Here is an 18,809-nt window from a genome sequence, read left to right as displayed (position 1 = left end):
CTAGGCCGTACCTGCACCTACCACATCTGCGGAAAAAGTGTCCGCTTCTGCGGAACTCCACTGGGCCGGCTAGGCCGCATCTGCGAGAAGCCAATTGCTTCTGCGGTTCTGCTTCTGCGGAAAGGAGGCCGCTTCTGCGGTTTCTAGGTTGGCCACCCATGGATGCATCTGTGATGGCTTAGCTGCTTCTACGGTCTCTCACCTACAGCTGGCCAACTGCAGGTGCGGTTATGAAAGATGCCTCGAGCTTCATCTCTTTCTCATATTTTCAACTAAGCTAGAGCCTCATCCGATTGATGCTCGGGGCCCCCGGGGCCCCACCCGAACATACCGACAAGTTTAGAATGATAAAATGGACTCGCTCGAACCCTCTGAATACCCGAAACAATGCTAAATCTAAGAATCACACCCTTAAACCAATTGGATCAAACTTATGAACTTCAATATACTTCCAATGTAACGAAACAAACATATACTACTCGGATTGACACCAAATTTTGCGTGCAAGTCTTAAATGACATTATAGAACTATTATTGGTCATGAAATCCTGTTTGGACCTCGATAATACAAAAACCCACTCCAAACCAAATTTAAAGAACTTCAAAATCCTTAAGGAATCATCATAAACAATAACAACCCAATATAATCCCACTTAGCGGGGTCTAGGGAGGTTAGTGTGTACGCAGACCATACCCCTACCCTAGGGTAGAGAGGCTGTGTCCAAATAGACCCCCAGCTTCCTTCCCTCCAAGAACTTCCCACCTTGCTCTTGGGGAGACTCGAACTCCAAAAATACTTATGGAATCAACTTTCACTATTAGGCACCAAAACGTTCTCAGGTAATCTAAAACCCGATCCGGACATACGTCCAAGTCCGAAATTATCATACAAACCTATTGAAGCCGTCAAATTCCGATTCCGAGGTCATTTACTCAAAATGTTGAATGAAGTCAAACTTGGCCTTCTAAACCAATCTTAAGGAACCAAAAAATTCCGATTTCAACTCAAGCTATTCCAAATCCCGAACCAACTATCCCCGCAAGTCATAAATCAGTTAAAGCAAGTACGGGAAGCCTTATTCAGGGGAATGGGGTTCTAGAAAGCAAAATAACCCATCTGGTCATCACATTCTCCACCTCTTAAACAAATGTTCGTCCTCGAATGGGTTTAGATTCATACCTGAAGTGCTAAATAAGTGTGGATATCTGCTCTGCATGTCCTCCTCGGAATCCCAGGTCGTCTCCTCGACTGGTTGGCCCCTCCACTGGACCTTTACCACAGAAATCCTCTTGGATCTCAACTGGAGATCCTGTCTATCAATAGTGGCAATTGGCTCCTCCCCATAAGCCAAGCTATCATCTAGCTGAATAACACTGAAATCTAACACGTGAGACAAGTCGGCGTGATACCTCCGAAGCATAGATACATGAACAACTGGATGAACTCCCGATAAGTTGGGGGGTAAAGCAAGCTTATAAGCAACCTTCCCAACTCGCCTCAACACCTCAAATGGGCATATAAACCTTTGGCTCAACTTGCCCTTATTCAAAAAACTCATAATACCCTTCATCGGCAAGACTTTCTTGAATCTGCATCGTCCCGCGTCGTCTGATCATGAATGATACATCCCGCATCGTCTGATCCGCATAACTCTTCTATTTGGACTACGTTGTGCGAAGTCTCTCCTAAATCATCTTTACCTTTTCCAAGTCATCCTTCACCAAGTTCGTACCATACAACTTAGCTTCACCAGGCTCAAACCACCCAATAGGAGAACGACATCGCCGACCATATAAAGCCTCAAATGGAGCCATCTCGATGCTGGACTGATAACTGTTGTTGTAAGCAAACTCGGCCAAAGGCAAGAACTGATCCCACTACCCCACAAAGTCAATCATATATGTTCTAAGCATGTCCTCCAAAATCTGAACTGTCTTCTCTGACTGCCCATTGGTCTGTGGGTGGAATATTGTGCTGAGCTCTACCCGGGTCCCCAACTCACTCTGTACGGCTCTCCAGAAATGGGAAGTGAACTGAGGGCCTCTATCTGATATGATGGAAATAGGCACACCGTGCAACCGAACTATCTCCCAAATGTATATCCGAGCCAACCTCTCTGAAGTATAAGTAGTCATAACCGGAATGAAGTGTGCCGACTTGGTCAACCTGTCAACAATGACCCAAAATGCATCATACTTTCGCAATGTCCGCGGCATCCCAACTATGAAATTCATAGTAATGTGCTCCCACTTCCACTCAAGTATAGGCATCTACTGAAGTAGGCCACCTAGCCTCTGATGCTCATACTTAACTTGCTGGCAATTCAAACACCTAGCCACATATTCGACCATATCTTTCTTTATCCGCCACCACCAATAATGCTGCCTCAGGTCACGATACATCTTTGTAGCACCTGGATTAATCGAATACCATGAACTGTGTGCCTCCTCTAGAATCCTCTCCCTCAAGCCATCGACATTAGGAACAGATAGGCGACCCTGGAATCGTAGAACACCATCCTCACCAATAGAAACCTCCTTGGCACTACCTTGTAGTACCGTCTCTCTAAGAACTGCCAATTGCGGATCATTGAAATACCAAGCCTTGATTTGTCACAATAATGAAGACTGAGCGACAACACACGCAAGGAATCGGTTGGGCTCTGAAATATCCAACATCACAAGTCTGTTAGCCAAGGAATGGATGTCCATGGCTAGTGTCCTCTCCTCCGTTGAGATGTATGCCAAGCTACCCATACTCTCTGCCTTCCTGCTTAAGGCATTCGCGACCACGTTTGCCTTGCCTGAATGATAAAGAATGGTAATGCCATAATCCTTCAGTAACTCAAGCCACCTACGCTGCCTCAAATTAAGATCCCTCTACTTGAACAAATGCTGTAAGCTGCGATGATCAGTATAAACCTCACATGACACCCTATAGATAATGCCTTCATATCTTAAGAGCGTGAACAATAACAACTAACTCTAGGTCGTGTACAAGATAATTCTTTTAATGAATCTTCAGTTGTCGCGAAGCATATGAAATAACTCGCCCCTCCTGCATCAATACACATCCCAAGCCAATGAAGCATCGTAATATACCGTATACATCCCTGAATTGGAAGGCAACACTAGAACCGGTGTTGTAGTCAAGGCTATCTTAAGCTTCTAAAATCTCACCTCACAATCATCGAACCAACAGAAAAGAGCACCTTATGGGTCAATCTAGTCAAAGGTGATGCAATGGATGAAAATCCTTACACAAATAAGCGGTAATAACCTGTTAACCCTAGGAAGCTCATGATCTCAATCACTAAAGTAGGACGAGGCCAACTATGAACTACCTCGATTTTCTTAGGGTCCACTTTAATACCCTCTCCTAATACTACATGCCCCAAGAATGCTATTGACTCAAGCCAGAACTCACACTTGGAGAACTTAGCATATAGCTCCATCTCTTGCAATGTCTGGAGCACTACTCCCAAATGCTGCTTATGCTCCCCATGCTACGTGAGTAGATCAAGATGTCATCAATGAAGACAATAACAAAAGAATCGATATAAGGCCTGAACACCTTGTTCATCAAGTCCATAAACGTCGTTGGGGAATTAGTCAAGCTGAAGGACATCACTAGAAACTCATAATGATCATATCTAGTATGGAAGGAAGTCTTCGGAACATCTGAGTCCTGAATCTTCAACTGGTGGTACCCCGATCTCAATTCAATCTTAGAAAATACTCTAGCACCTTGCAATTGATCAAACAAATCATCGATACGAGGCAATGGGTACTTGTTCTTGATGGTTACTTTGTTCAGCTGGTGGTAATCAATGCATATCCGCGTAGTCCCATCCTTCTTCTTCACAAATAACATTGGTGCACCCCAAGGTGATATACTGGGCCTCACAAACCCCTTTGCTAACAACTCCTCAAGCTTCTCCTTCAACTCTTTCAACTCTTTCGATGTCATACGGTACGGTGGGATAGATATAGGCTGGGTACTTGGAGCCAAATCAATACAAAAATTAATGTCACGATTCGGCGACATGCCTTGAAGGTCAGAAGGAAACACATCGACTACTGGTACTGAATAAATCGTTGGAGACTCTACGGTGGTGTCCTAAACATATGCTAGATATGCCAAACAACCCTTCTTGACCAGATATCGAGCCTTTAAAAAGAGATAACCCGACTAGATGCCCTAATGGAGGAATCCTTCCACTCCAATCTCGATAACTCTAGCATCGCTAAAGTAATAGTCTTGGCATGATAATCAAGAATGGCATGATATGGAGATAACCAATCCATGCTTAGGATGACCCCAAAGTCAATCATATCAAGTAATAGAAGGTTTGATCTAGTCTCGTAACCACAAAATGTAACCATACAGGACCGGTAGATCTAATCCACGACCATAGAATCGCCCACCGAAGTGGACACATAAACAAAAGTACCCAAAAACTATCGAGGGATATCTAGGAAATGAGCAAATAGAGATGACACATATGAATATGTAGACCCTAGATCAAATAATACCGAAGCATCCCTACCGTATATAGAAATAATACATGTGATCACAGCATCTGAGGCTAGTGCATATGGTCTGACCAAAAAAGAATAGAATCTAGCTAGAGCGCCAACTAGATGAACAGTAGCTGGCTGAACTCCACCTGCCTGGCCTCCACCTCTAGGACAGCCCCTACCAACCTATCCCCCACCTCTGGGTGACTAGAGGGCTGGTGTTGTAATCATAGGTTGATGACCCTACTGTACTGCCTTGCCCCGAAGTTTGGGGCAGGTCCTTTTTATGTGACCTGGTTCTCCACACTTGTAACAACCTCACGGTGCCATAGACTACTGTCATGTAGCCTGACCCTGATGGCCCGAATACCCACCAGAGGAACCTTGAATAGCTGGTGGGCGGTAAGAACTCTCCGGCATCACACTGAAATAAGGCCTCACTTGAGCACCTCAAGGAGGTGGTAGTGGTGCTGAATATGGGGGCCTGCTGGGTTGGCCCCTCCCAAACTGACCTTTGCCCCTAGTTGGGGAACCTTTAAACTCTCCAGATAATTGGACCCTCTTGTCCTGCTGCAACTGCTCTCTATTCCTTTGGCGGTAACCATCAATCCTCTGCGCAATCTCTACCACTAGGTGATACTTAGTCCCCATCTCAACCTCTCAGGCCATGCTAGCTCGAATACCGGGGTGTAATCCCATAACAAATCTCCGCACTCTCTTTACGTTCGTAGGAAGTATCATGAGTGCATGGCGAGACAACTTAGAGAATCTCGCCTCATAGTCGGTCACAGACATCTAACCCTGCTCGAGCTGCTCAAACTGACACCGCAACTCTTCCCTCTAAGAGAGTGGAATATACATGTCCAATAGAAGCCGTGTAAACTGATCCCAAGTCATAGGAGGAGAACCTACTGGTCTGCTGATAAGGTAAGACTGCCACCATTTACAGGCCTTGCCCTCTAACTAGAAGGCGGTGAAATCTACTCTATGGGACTCCAATATCCTTATGTTGTGCAGTCTATCCCTACACCTGTCAATGAAATACTGGGCATCCTCATGACGCTTACCTCCAAAGATAGGAGGGTGTAGCCTAGTCCATCTGTCCAATAACTTCTGTAAATCACCGTCCGCAGCTGGTTTGGGCTCAGGTGCCACTACTACAACTGACCGGGCACTGCCTGCGGGTAGTGTATGCAGAGTTTGGTATACGGTAGTTGTGTGCCCATAAGTCGGAGCAGTAGAGGTCAGTGCTCCCCCTCTTGCTTGAGATGTGGCCGGGTCTGCTAGAAATAAACCAGCCTGAGTCATCGAGTCCATGAACCACAACATATGGCCCATGACCTCCTGAAAGCCTGATGCTGTCATAAAATCCATCGTGGCAGGCTCTGCTGCGGGCACCTCGCCCTGCTCCTCGATAATGGGATCCCCTGCTGGATCCGCTAGTGGTGCAACTGGGCAGCTCTGGGACTCCCTTGTCCCTTACCTCGGGCCAGTGCCCTCCCCCGGCCTCTACCTCAGCCTCTAGCAATGGGGGGAGAAGCTCATCCCTGGTCTAGAATGCCCGTCGTATGCGTCCTCACCATCTGTGAGAGAATAGAATAAGGAAACTTAGTACACCATCAACTGCACGATAGAAGATACATAAAGAGTAGTTTCCTAACACCCTATAGCCACTTGAAGATAAGTGCAGACACCTCTGTACCGATCATCAAGACTCTACCAGGTTTGCCCATAACTTGTGAGACCTACATGAACCTAGTGTTCTGATACCATGTTGTCACGACCCCAATTCCATATTAGGCCGTGATGGCAGCCAACACCGTTCTTAGGCAAGCAAACACTAATCAAATAGTAAATTCTCATTTTTGTAGTTAGTATATGATAACTTACATTATAGATTTAAGAAATTTATACTTAAAAACATAAGCATATTTAAATGAAGGATATAAATGCAAATCTCAATCATGAAGACAAGCCAAAACATCATAATTCTACTAATGTGTATCTGGTGTCACAAGTGTATGGGCAATCCAGTAGAATATACGTAACCATACTACCCTACTATTTCGAAAAGGAATAGACAGTAAACATAAAGACAAAAGAAAGACTCCAGCTGCAGCAGATCGGCTCGAAAGGGCACCTCACCGAAAAGTCTCAACCTGAGGAGTCCATTTTATGCGTCGGATGGATGGCCAGATGCACCTGACTCAAAGCCTATACAATCAAGTACAGAAGTGTAGTATAAATACATAGAAAGATATGTACCCAGTAAGTATCTCGCCTAACTTCACAAAAGTAGTGGCGGGGTGTGATGACCCAAAAGGTCATCACTTGTTTTAGAAATAAATTATGTGTTCCAAGGCATTAGAAACCTCTTTCTATCTTACCTTGATTTACGTGCAAAGTTCGGGCGCATAGCCGGAAAGCCATTATGTGAAAATTTGTGAAAAATGATGAATTTTGCCTTTAAAATGAACTTAAGTTGACTTTGGTCAACATTTTGGGTAAATAGACCCGGACCCATAATTTGACGGTCCCGAAGGGTATGTAGGAAAATATGGGACTTGGGCGTATGCCTGGAATCGAATTCCGAGGTCCCAATCCCGAGAAATAAATTTTTAAAGATAATTATTTTCTGGAATATTTATAAGTTTTTTAAAATGAAATGTATTTGAAATTCGATGGTACCGGGCCTGTATTCTGGTTCCAGGGCCTGGTACAGGTCTTATATATGATGTAAGTTGAGTTTGTGAAATTTGGTAAGAAACGGACTTAAAATGACATGAATCGGACTTTATTTGATAAAATTGGAAAATTTGATGTTCTTAAGTGATTTCATGATTTTGATGCTAAATTCATAGTTGTTGGTGTTATTTTGGTGATTTGAATGCACGAACAAGTCCGTATGATGTTTTTAGGTTGGTGTGCATGTTTGGTTTGGACCCCTGAGGGCTTGGGTGAGTTTTGGATAGGCTACAGAGTGGAATTTTAACTTAGGAAATTGCACGTTTTTCAGCTGGTATGATCAGGTCAGCAGGCTTCGCATGGCTCGCAAATGCGAGATCGCAAATACGAGAAAACAGCCGCGAATGCGAAAGGGGTCTGGTCTGTCTTGGGGTCGCAAATGCGAAGTAGTGATCGCAAAAGCGATCTCGCAAATGCGAAAGGCCCATCGCATTTGCGAAGTGGCCTGGAATTCCCCTTGGTCGCAAATGCAAATTTCAGGTCACAAAAGCGACTTCGTAATTGCGATCATTGGTCGCAAATGCAACAACAAAAGATTTCTAAAGGGTTCGCAATTGCGACATCTTAGACTGGTTAATTCACACTTTGACGCATTTTCTGCCATTTTTCATATCTTCTCAAAACATAAACTCTCTTGGGCGATTTTCCAAAGACAATTTCTCCTCCAAATCAATAAGTCATTTCTAACTAGTTTTCTTCAATCCTTAACATCTTTTCACATGATTTCAACTCAAAATCAATGGTTTTCAGGGGGGAAATTGAGTGTTTTGGGTAGAACCTAGGTTTTTAAAATTTTGGGGATTTGGACCTCGACTTAAGGTCCAATTTCAAAACAAATTATATATTTGGGTTCGTGGGGAAATGGGTAATCAGGTTTTGGTTCGAACCTCGGGTTTTGACCATGTGGGCACGGGGGCGATTTTTGACTTTTTGGGAAAAACTTTAGAAAACTTATTTTCATGCATTAGAATTGATTCATTTAGCGTTTATTGATGTAATTAAATAACTTGTGTCAAGATACGAGCGAATTAGTGGTGGAATCAAGAGGTAAAGAGATAGTTGAGACTTGAATTGTGTTCGTGGCATCGAGGTAAGTGTTTGGTCTAACCTTAGCTTGAGGGATTAGGAGTTGCGCCCTATTTGCTATGTATTATTTGTTGAGTACAACGTATAGGCATGGTAACGAGTATCTATACGTTAGTGTCAAGCATGCCCGTGAGTCTTATACTATGATTAATGTGACTCCGTTTGTATTGTTCATGCCTTTTGTGATAATTTCTATTGTTAAGCAAGGCTTGTGGAAGTAATATTGGTATTTGAAAATTGAAGAGTATTGGCTCAAGTTGTAAAATGAATTGTGGAAGTATAATTGGAAATTGAACCTTATAGAACATTGACTCAAGTTGTGAAGTGAGTTGTGAAGAAAATGTGAAAAGGAAAAGAGAAGAGGATTTTTGATATTGCTCCCTCGCCGGGATTCGATTGTTGTATTGTTGTTCCCTTACCGGGATTTTATTGTGATTTCATTCATTTCCTTGCCCTTAATTCTTGTGATTATTGTTTTGGTAAGAGAGTTTTAAAGCACGAATGGCGATGTCGTGCACTTGTCCCTTATTTTCCTGAATCTTGCTAATAATTGAGTTATGTTGTCCTTTACGTTTATTTACTGATTTTTTGTTGTTACTTGATTTTATTATGATGTTATTGATTCCCTTTCCGGGATATTGTTGTTCCCTTATTATTCCCTTTTCGGGGCTCCTTTGAGATTGGTGTTGAATTGTATATTGGGATCGGATTGCACGCCGCAACAATATTATATTTGGATCGGGTTGCACGCCGCAATAATATTATATTTGGATCGGGTTACATATTGCAACAATATTATATTTGGATCGGGTTGCATGTCGCAACAATATTATATTTTGATCGCGTTGTACGCCGCAACAATATTATATTTGGATCGGGTTGCACGCTGCAATAATATTATATTTAGATGGGGCTGCACACCGCAAAAATGTTATGATTGGATCGGGTTGCACGTCGAGACAGTTATATATGATATGGATCGGGTGCCGCAACAGTGTTTTATGATTTGTATAGGGTTGCGCGCCGCAACAATATAGTATAAAAGTGGATATTGATTTGTTACTATTTCATTATTCTTTCTGCTGCAAGTTTTAAATTGTTCCTTATGCTTTTCTCCTAAGTTACTGTTGGTAAATGATATTCCCCACAACATGTTTCCCCCTCCCATCCTTAATTGTATATTTCTGTTTTATTTTCCGTTGTATATGATATAATTGCATAGGTTTATTTGGTAGTCTGATCCTAACCTCGTCACTAATTTGTCGGGGTTAGGCTAGGCACTTACCAGCACATGGGGTCGATTGTCCTAATACTACACTCTGCACTGTGTGTAGATCCCGGAACACTAGCATTCGGGCCTTAGCTTAGGTGGCTGCCTTTAGTCTAGTTGGAGATTCTGAGGTAGTCTTGCAGGCGTCCGCAAGCCCTGGCATCTCCCTCTACCCTTTCATCCTGTTTCATTTACTTATTTTAGAAACAGTGTATTAGTTATCTTTCAGACCTTGTTTGTAGTAAATTCTAGACTGTCTGTGAAGCGTGACACCAGTTATGGGTAGATTTGCTTTGAGATGTTGTATTTGATATATGTTCAAATGGTTTATCGTTTCTTCCGCTTGTTTTAAATTTTTGCTGATTATAACTGTTGATTCACACTTGTTAAAGAATTAAAATGGGGAAGATGGTAATTTGTGTAAATGGCCGGCTTGCCTAGCTTTCACTAGTAGGCGCCATCACGACTCCTGAGGGTGGAAAATTCGGGTCGTAAAAAGTTGGTATCAGAGCTCTACGTTACATAGGTCTCACAATTCATAAACAAGTTTAGTAGAGTTTGAGGGATTGGTATGGAGACGTCTGTATTTATCCCCCAGAAGCTACAGAGTTAGGAAAAGTTTCACTTCTATTCTTCTCTGTCGTGCGTTTTTGTTCTCTCAATGCTAAATTGAAACCTCTACTCTTTTACTTTCGCTAATGGCCAGGTCATGTACCGCTTCTTCAGCCGAGCAACAACATAGACCCGTGACAGATCAACTACATCTTCGGAGGCTTTGTGGAGGTTGGATAAGTTTCACCAAGCTCTTCACTACCACTTTCAGCGGTGCTTCAGGTGGCTATGGTTCTCATATGTAGTATTCTGATCAGTAGTCCTAGAGTGCACCACTATCTCCTATCAATGCACCGCCACTCCAGAGTTTTCGGGGTGGTCATTCAGGTCGCTAGGGTCAATCTCAGTTTCCTCAGCCGCAACTCTCAGGTGGATGCTTTGAGTGCGGTGAGTATGGTTATATCCGGAGGGCTTGTCCGAGGCCAGTGGGTACTCAGTCACAGTAGCAGGGTTCCCGTGCTATGGTTCAGCCACCAGGTATTCCACCGCCCTCTCTACCAGCTAGGGGTGGGAGTAGAGGTGCTAGAGGTGGAGGTAGAGGTATTATAGGTGAAGGTCAGGCAGCTAGAGGTGGATGCCAACCAGTAGCAGGCCATCCCAAAGATGTAGTTTAGGGTGGAGGGGCTCAACCCCAATGTTATGCTCTTCCAGCCAAGCCTGAGGCTGAGGCTTCCGATGTAGTTATCACAGGTACTGTTCTAGTTTGTACCAGAGATGTTTCAGTTTTATTTGATCCAGGATCTACATACCCCTATGTGTCATCTTATTTTGCAACGTATCTGGTCTTGCCTAGTGATTCTTTGAGTGCTCCTGTTTATGTGTCTACACCGGTGGGTGATTCTATTATGATAGATCGTGTCCATCGTTCATGTATAGTTGTGATTGGGGGTCTTGAGGCTCGAGTAGATTTATTACTTCTAGTTATGGTGGATTTTGATGTCATATTTGGAATGGATTGGTTATCACCTTACCATGCTACCTTGGACTGTCATGCCAAGACTGTGACCCTAGCCTTGCTGGGAGTACCTCGTTTAGAGTGGAGAGGGACTCCTGGTCATTCTACCCGTAGTGTTATCTCATATATGAATGCTCGGCGTATAGTCGAGAAGGGGTGTTTGGCCTATTTGGCATATGTTCGTGATTCTAGTGTTGAGGTTCCTTCTATGGATTATGTGCCTGTTATTTGTGAGTTTTCTGAGGTATTTCCTTTAGACCTGCTGGGTATGCCATCCGACATGGATATTAACTTCTGCATTGATTTGGCTCCGGGCACTCAGCCCATTTCTATCCCATCGTATCGTATAGCCTCGCCTGAGTTGAAAGAGTTGAAAGACCAGTTGCAAGACTTGATTGAAAAAGGTTTCATTAGACCGAGTGTTTTTCCTTGGGGGTGCGCTGGTGTTCTTTGTTAAAAAGAAGGACGGATAATGAGGATGTGTATAGATTACCGACAATTGAACAAGATTACAATCAAGAATAAGTATCCATTGCCGAGGATTGATGATTTGTTTGATCAGCTTCAGGGTGCCAAGGTATTTTTGAGGATTGACTTGAGATCTGGCTACCATCAGTTGAGGATTAGGGCATCCAATGTCCCTAAGATAGTTTTCCGCACTCGGTACGGACATTATGAGTTCTTGGTGATGTCATTCGGGTTGACAAATGCCCCAACAACTTTTATGGATTTGATGAACCGAGTGATCAAGCCTTACTTGGATTCATTCATGATATTCTTCATTGATGATATTTTGATCTATTCCCGTAGTCGGGAGGAGCATGAGCAACATCTGAGAGTGGTTCTTCAGACTTTGAGGGATAGCTAGTTGTATGCCAAGTTTTCGAAGTACGAGTTCTGGTTGCGTTCAGTTGCATTCCTGGGTCATGTTGTATCAGCATAGGGTATTCAGGTAGATCCGAAGAAGATACAGGCAGTCAAGAACTGTCCTAGACCAGCATCAACTACAGAGATTCAGAGTTTCTTGGGATTGGCTGGCTACTATCATCGGTTTGTAGATGGGTTTTCATCTATCGCAGCCCCCATGACCATGTTGACCCAGAAGGGTGCCCAGTTCAGGTGGTCAGACGAGTGTGAGGTGAGCTTTCAGAAGCTCAAGACAGCTTTGACTACGACACCAATGTTGGTTTTTCCCACAGGTTCAGGGCCTTACACAGTTTATTGTGATGCATCTCGTATTGGACTTGGTGCGATGTTGATGCAAGATGGCAAGGTTATTGCATATGCTTCACGCCAGTTGAAGATTCATGAGAAGAACTATCTAGTTCATGATTTTGAGCTAGAAGCCATGGTTCACGCATTGAAGATTTGGAGGCATTATCTATATGGCGTGTCATGTGAGGTGTTTGCGGATCATAAGAGTCTACAGTACTTGTCCAAGAAGAAGGAGCAAAATTTGAGGCAGAGGAGATGGTTGGAGCTATTAAAGGACTATGGTATCACCATCCTATATCATCCGCGAAAAAAAAATGTGGTGGTCAATGTTTTTAGTAGAAAGTCAACCAGTATGAGTAGTCTTGCATATATTCTGTTCGATGAGAGATCGCTTGCTTTGGATGTTCAGGCTTTGGCCAATCAGTTTGTGAGGTTGGATGTTTCTGAGCCCAGTTGTATGTTAGCTTGCACAGTCGCTCGTTCTTCATTATTGGAGCATATCCAAGATCGGCAGTATGATGATCCTCATTTGTATGTCCTTAGGGACATGATGCAGCACGGAGGTGCCAATTAGGTTACCTTAGGAGATGATGGAGTTTTGAGGTTGTAGCGTTGAGTTTGTGTGCCTAATGTGGATGGGCTCCGGGAGTTGATTCTAGATGAGGCCCATAGTTCCTGGTACTCTATTCATCCGGGCGCCGCTAAGATGTATCAGGATTTGTGGCAGTATTATTGGATGGAGAAGAATGAAGAAGGAGATTGTTGCATATGTGGCTCGGTGTTTGAATTGTCAACAGGTTAAGTACGAGCATCAGAGGCTTGGTGGTTTGTTCCAGAAGATTGAGATTCCTGAGTTGAAGTGGGAGCATATCACTATGGACTTCATTGTTGGACTCCCATGGACTCAGAGGAAGTTCGATCTAGTGTAGGTTATTGTTGATAGGCTGACCAAGTCAGCACATTTCATTCCTGTAGTAGTCACCAATTCTTCCGAGAGGTTAGTTGAGATTTATATTCGGGAGATTGTTTGTCTTCATGGTGTGCCCGTGTCTATCATTTCGGACCGAGGTACGTAGTTTACCTCACATTTCTTGAGAGCAGTTCAGCAAGAGTTCCGCACACGAGTTGAGTTGAGCACAGCGTTTCATCCTCAGACGGACGGGCAGTCCGAGCGGACTATTAAGATTTTGGAGGATATGCTCCGAGCTTGTGTCATTGACTTTAGAGGCTCGTGGGATCAGTTTTGCCTTTAGCAGAGTTTGCCTACAACAACAGCTACTAGTCAAGTATCTAGATGGCTCCTTATAAGGCTTTGTATGGTAGGCGGTGTCGGCAGCCGGTTGGATGGTTTGAGCAGGGAGAGGCTCGATTATTGGGTACGGATCTACTACAGGATGCCTTGGACAAGGTCAGGATTATTCAGGATAGGCTTCGTATAGCTCAGTCCAAGCAAAAGAGTTATGCCGACCGTAAGGTTCATGATTTGGCTTTCATGGTCGGTGAGCGGGTATTGCTTCGAGTGTCGCCTATGAAGGGCGTGGTGAGATTTAGGAAGATGGCTTAGCTCTAGGTTCCTTGGCCCATTTGAGATTCTTTATTGAGTGTGAGAGGTGTCATACAGACTTACGTTGCCATCGAGCTTATCAGTCGTGCATCCAGTGTTTCATGTGCCCATGCTTCAGAAGTTCTCGGCGATCCATCCCACGTGTTAGACTTCAGCACTGTCCATTTGGACAACGACTTGTTGTAGGAGGAAGAGCCGGTAGCTATTCTAGACCAGCAGGTTTGTCAGTTGAGATCGAAGAGTTTGCCTTCTGTTCGTGTTCAGTTGAGAGGTTAGCCTGCTGAGGCATCAACCTGGGAGTCCGAGTCCAATATGCGGAGCCGTTATCCCCATCTTTTCCAAGACTCAGGTACTTCCTTCTTATGTCCGTTCGAGGACGAACAGTTGTTTTAGAGGTGGAGAATGTGATGACCCAAAAGGTCATCTCTTGTTTTGGAAATAAATTCTGTGTTCCGAGGCCTTAAAAACCTCTTTCTGTCTCATCTCAATTTGTGTGCGCAGTCTGGGCACGTAGCCGGAAAGCCATTATGTGAAAATTTGTGAAAAATGATGAATTTTGCTTTTAATTTGGGTAAACTGACCCGGACCCATGATTTGACAGTCCTAGAGGGTCCGTAGGAAAATATGGGACTTGGGTGTATGTCCGGAATCGAATTCTGAGGTCCCAAGCGCGAGAAATAAATTTTTAAAGAAAATTATTTTTTAGAATATTTATAAGTTTTTAGAAATGAAATGTGTTCGAAATTTGATGGTATCGGGCCCGTATTCTATTTCCGAAGCTCGGTACAGGTCTTCTATATGATTTAAGTTGAGTCTGTGAAATTTGGTAAGAAACGGACTTGAAATGACGTGTGTTGGACCTTATTTGAGAAAATTGGAAAATTTAATGTTCTTAAGTGATTTCATGATTTTGATGCTAAATTCATAGTTATTGATGTTATTTTGGTGATTTGAATGCATGAGCAAGTTCGTGTGATACTTTTAGGTTGGTGTGCATGTTTGGTTTGGAGCCCCGAGGGCTCGGGTGAGTTTTGGATAGGCCACAGAGTAGAATTTTAACTTAGGAAATTGTAGGTTTTTCAGCTGGTATGATCAGGTCTACATGCGAAGCCTGACTCACAAATGCGAGCTCGAAAATGCAAGAAAATAGCCGCAAATGCGAAAGGGACCTGGTCTGTCTTGGGGTCGCAAATGCGAAGTAGTGATCGCAAAAGCGATCTCGTAAATGCGAAAGGCCCATCGCATTTGCGAAGTGGCCTGGAATTCCCCTGGTCGCAAATGCGAATTTCCGGTCGCAAAAGCGACTTCGTAATTGCGATCATTGGTCGCAAATGCAACAACATCAGAAAATTTCTGCCATTTTTTATATCTTCTCAAAATATAAACTCTCTTGGGAGATTTTCCAAAGAAAATTTCTCCTCCAAATCAATTGTAAGTCGTTTCTAACTAGTTTTCTTCAATCCTTAACATCTTTTCACATGATTTGAACTCAAAATCAATGGTTTTCATGGGGGAAATTGGGTGTTTGGGTAGAATCTAAGGTTTTCAAATTTTGGGGATTTGGACCTCGATTTGAGGTCCGATTTCAAAACAAATTATATATTGGATTCATGGGGGAATGGGTAATCGGGTGGTGGTTCGAACCAAGGGTTTTGACTATGTGGACCCTGGGGCGATTTTTGACTTTTTGTGAAAAACTTTAGAAAACTTATTTTCATGCATTAGAATTGATTCATTTAGCATTTATTGATGCAATTAAGTAACTTGTGGCTAGATACGAGCGAATTGGTGGTGGAATAAAGAGGTAAAGCGATAGTTGAGACTTGAATTATGTTCGATGGCATCGAGGTAAGTGTTTGTTCTAACCTTAGCTTGAGGGATTAGGAGTTGCGTCCTATTTGCTATGTGTTATTTGTTGAGTACGACGTATAGGCATGGTGACGAGTATCTATACGTTGGTGTCAAGTATGCTCGTGAGTCTTATACTATGATTAATATGACTTTGTTTGTATTGTTCATGCCTTTTGTGATGATTTATATTGTTGAGCAAGGCTTGTGGAACTAATATTGGTATTTGAATATTTAAGAGTGTTGACTCAAGTTGTAAAATAAATTGTGGAAGTATAATTGGCAATTGAACCTTATAGAGTGAGTTGTGAAGTGAGTGGCTCAAGTTGTGAAGTGAGTTGTGAAGTAAATGTGAAAAGGAAAAGAAAAGAGGATTTTTTATATTGTTCCCTCGCCGATACTTTTGTTCTCTTGCCGGGATTTTATTGTGATTTCATTCATTTTCTTCCCCTTAATTCTTATGATTATTGTTTTGGTAAGAGAGTGTTAAAGCACGGAGGGCGATGCCGTTCACTTGTCCTTGATTTTCTTGAATCTTGCTGATAATTTAGTTATGTTGTCCTTTACGTTTATTTACTGCTTTTCTGTTGTTACTTGATTTTATTATGATGTTATTGATTCCCTTGCCGGGATATTGTTGTTCCCTTGTCGGGGCTCCTTTGTGATTGGTGTTGAATTGTATATTGGGATCGGGTTGCATGCTGCAACAATATTATATTTGGATCGGGTTGCACGCCGCAATAATATTATATTTGGATCGGGTTGCACGCCGCAATAATATTATGTTTGGATCAGGGTGCACGCGGCAACAATATTATATTTGGATCGGGTTGCACGCCGCAACAATATTATATTTGGATCGAGTTGCATGCTACAACAATATTATGATTGGATTGGGTTGCACGCCGCAACAGTAATATATGATATGGATCGGGTTGCACGTCGCAATATTGTTTTATGATTTGGATCGGGTTGCGCGCCGCAACAATAAAGGATAAAAGTGGATATTGATTTGTTACTGTTTCCTTATTCTTTCTGCTGCAAGTTTTAAATTGTTCCTTATGTTTTTCTCTTAAGTTACTGTTGGTAAATGATATTCCCCCTCACATCCTTAATTGTATATTTCTGTTTTATTTTCCGTTGTATATGATATAACTGCACATGTTTATTTTGTAGTCTGATCCTAGCCTCGTCACTACTTTGCCAGGGTTAGGCTAGGCACTTACCAGCACATGGGGTCGATTGTGCTGATACTACACTTTGCACTGTGTGCAGATCCCGGAACAACAGCATTCAGACCTTAGCTTGGGTGGCTGCCTTCAGTCTAGTTGGAGATTCCGAGGTAGTCCTGCAGGCGTACACAGGCTGTGGCGTCTCCCTCTATCCCTTCATCCTGTTTCATTTACTTATAAACAATGTATTAGTTATCTTTTTCAGACCTTGTTTGTAGTAAATTCTAGACTATCTGTGAAGCGTGACACCAGTTTTGGGTAGATTTGGTTTGAGATGTTGTATTGGATATATGTTCAAATGGTTTATCATTTCTTCCGCTTGTTTTAAATTTCCCCTGATTATAACTGTTGATTCACACTTGTTAAAGAGTTAAAAAGGGGAAGATGGTAATTTGTGTAAATGGTATGATTGTCTAGCTTTCATTAGTAGGTGTCATCACGACTCCCAAGGGTAGAAAATCCGGGTCGTGATACGAGGGGTCGACTCCGACACTTACTAGGGCCAGCAAATATAATAATATGAAGTTCAGTATATTTAATTCACAATACACGTTGATGACAACAAGCTCAAATAAGAATAAATACTGAAACTCCTTTCACCCAATTAATAAAACTCGGCACTTTGCTCATTTAAAATAAGTGATCCTTCAAGCAATGGATTATCCGAATTATAAGAGTTCTGGTTCCATTATCATACACAACTACCACCGAGGATGTTCGGCCCGATCAAACATAAAAGTAAAATGTGCACTGCCGAGAGTCGAACGGCACAAACCATAGATGCATCTATTCACCCCGCTCGCGAATCATACATGTGATGCGGTAAAAAGAATAACCCCGCGCGCGAATCATACGTGCGCCGCAGTCAAACATAATTTTCATCGTTTAAGACATAACACTTCTTTAATTTCATTTATAAAAATGGATACAATTCACTTAAAGCCTGTAAATCCTTAGATTTCCATCAAGTTAAATTCTTTCATACCATTAGCACATATAAGCAAATAATAGTGTCCACAAGGCATGATGTAAACCTATAACTACCGGACATAAGATGAATAGTAGCTACGTAAGGACTCTCGTCACTTCGTGCATACGTAGCCCCCCACAACAAATCATATATTAATTAAGTTTATCTATGGGGAAGTTTCCCCCTTACAAGGTTAGAAAAGAGACTTACCTCGTTTCGAGCCTACTTCCAACTCAAGAATGCGTTCAAACTCTCAAACCGGAGCCGCACAATCCGAAACTATGCAAATAGTGTAGAAACCAATCATTATAGACTTACAAATTCATATTCTAGTTATTAAAGTGATTATCCAACCCCAAAGACAAGGTTCTTAAAATTCACCCCGGGCCCACGTGCCTGGATTCCGAAAATGTTTTAAGGAAGTTGTTACGCATAACCTAAGGATCAAGAATATATGATTTTTACTTCATTCCATAACGAATTTCTTGGTTAAATCTTATTTTTACCAAAACCCTAAGTTTTACTCTAATTTTATTATTTTTCACTAATCTATACATGATAATCTACCCAAAATCCAAGTATTTAACTCACGTGTGGTAGGAATTTCTTACCTTCAAAAGCTTGGTGAAGAACCCCTCTCAAGAAGCTCAAAAATCGTCTACAATTTGATAAAAATGAGCCAAAACATCTAAATCCCGAAATAACTGAAGGTCACTACCTTCAGTGATTTCCGCTGCGGTCCTGGGCCGCAACTGCGCCCACCTCATCTGCGGAAAAAGGGTCCGCTTCTG

General features: G+C 42.5%; 2 protein-coding genes across 2 annotated transcripts; one reads left to right on the top strand and one right to left on the bottom strand.

Annotated features, from left to right (window-relative positions):
• Window positions 1-1,124: 1,124 nt before the first annotated feature.
• Window positions 1,125-1,815, bottom strand: LOC138881853 (uncharacterized). The gene is made up of 2 exons (XM_070162141.1): window positions 1,702-1,815; window positions 1,125-1,541 (listed from the first exon to the last, which is right to left on the bottom strand). Exons 1-2 carry the CDS (start codon window positions 1,813-1,815, stop codon window positions 1,125-1,127), a joined length of 531 nt encoding a protein of 176 aa, XP_070018242.1.
• An 8,880-nt stretch (window positions 1,816-10,695) lies between these two features.
• Window positions 10,696-11,646, top strand: LOC138881852 (uncharacterized). The gene is made up of 2 exons (XM_070162140.1): window positions 10,696-10,789; window positions 10,886-11,646. The coding sequence occupies exons 1-2, from the start codon at window positions 10,696-10,698 to the stop codon at window positions 11,644-11,646; spliced, it is 855 nt and encodes a 284-aa protein (XP_070018241.1).
• Window positions 11,647-18,809: the final 7,163 nt, after the last annotated feature.

The sequence above is a fragment of the Nicotiana sylvestris genome, chromosome 11 (genome assembly GCF_000393655.2).
Source record: "Nicotiana sylvestris chromosome 11, ASM39365v2, whole genome shotgun sequence".
Classification (NCBI taxonomy): Eukaryota; Viridiplantae; Streptophyta; class Magnoliopsida; order Solanales; family Solanaceae; genus Nicotiana; species Nicotiana sylvestris.
Note: the sequence above shows the minus strand (reverse complement) of the source record. Positions and strands in the feature narration are given on the sequence as shown.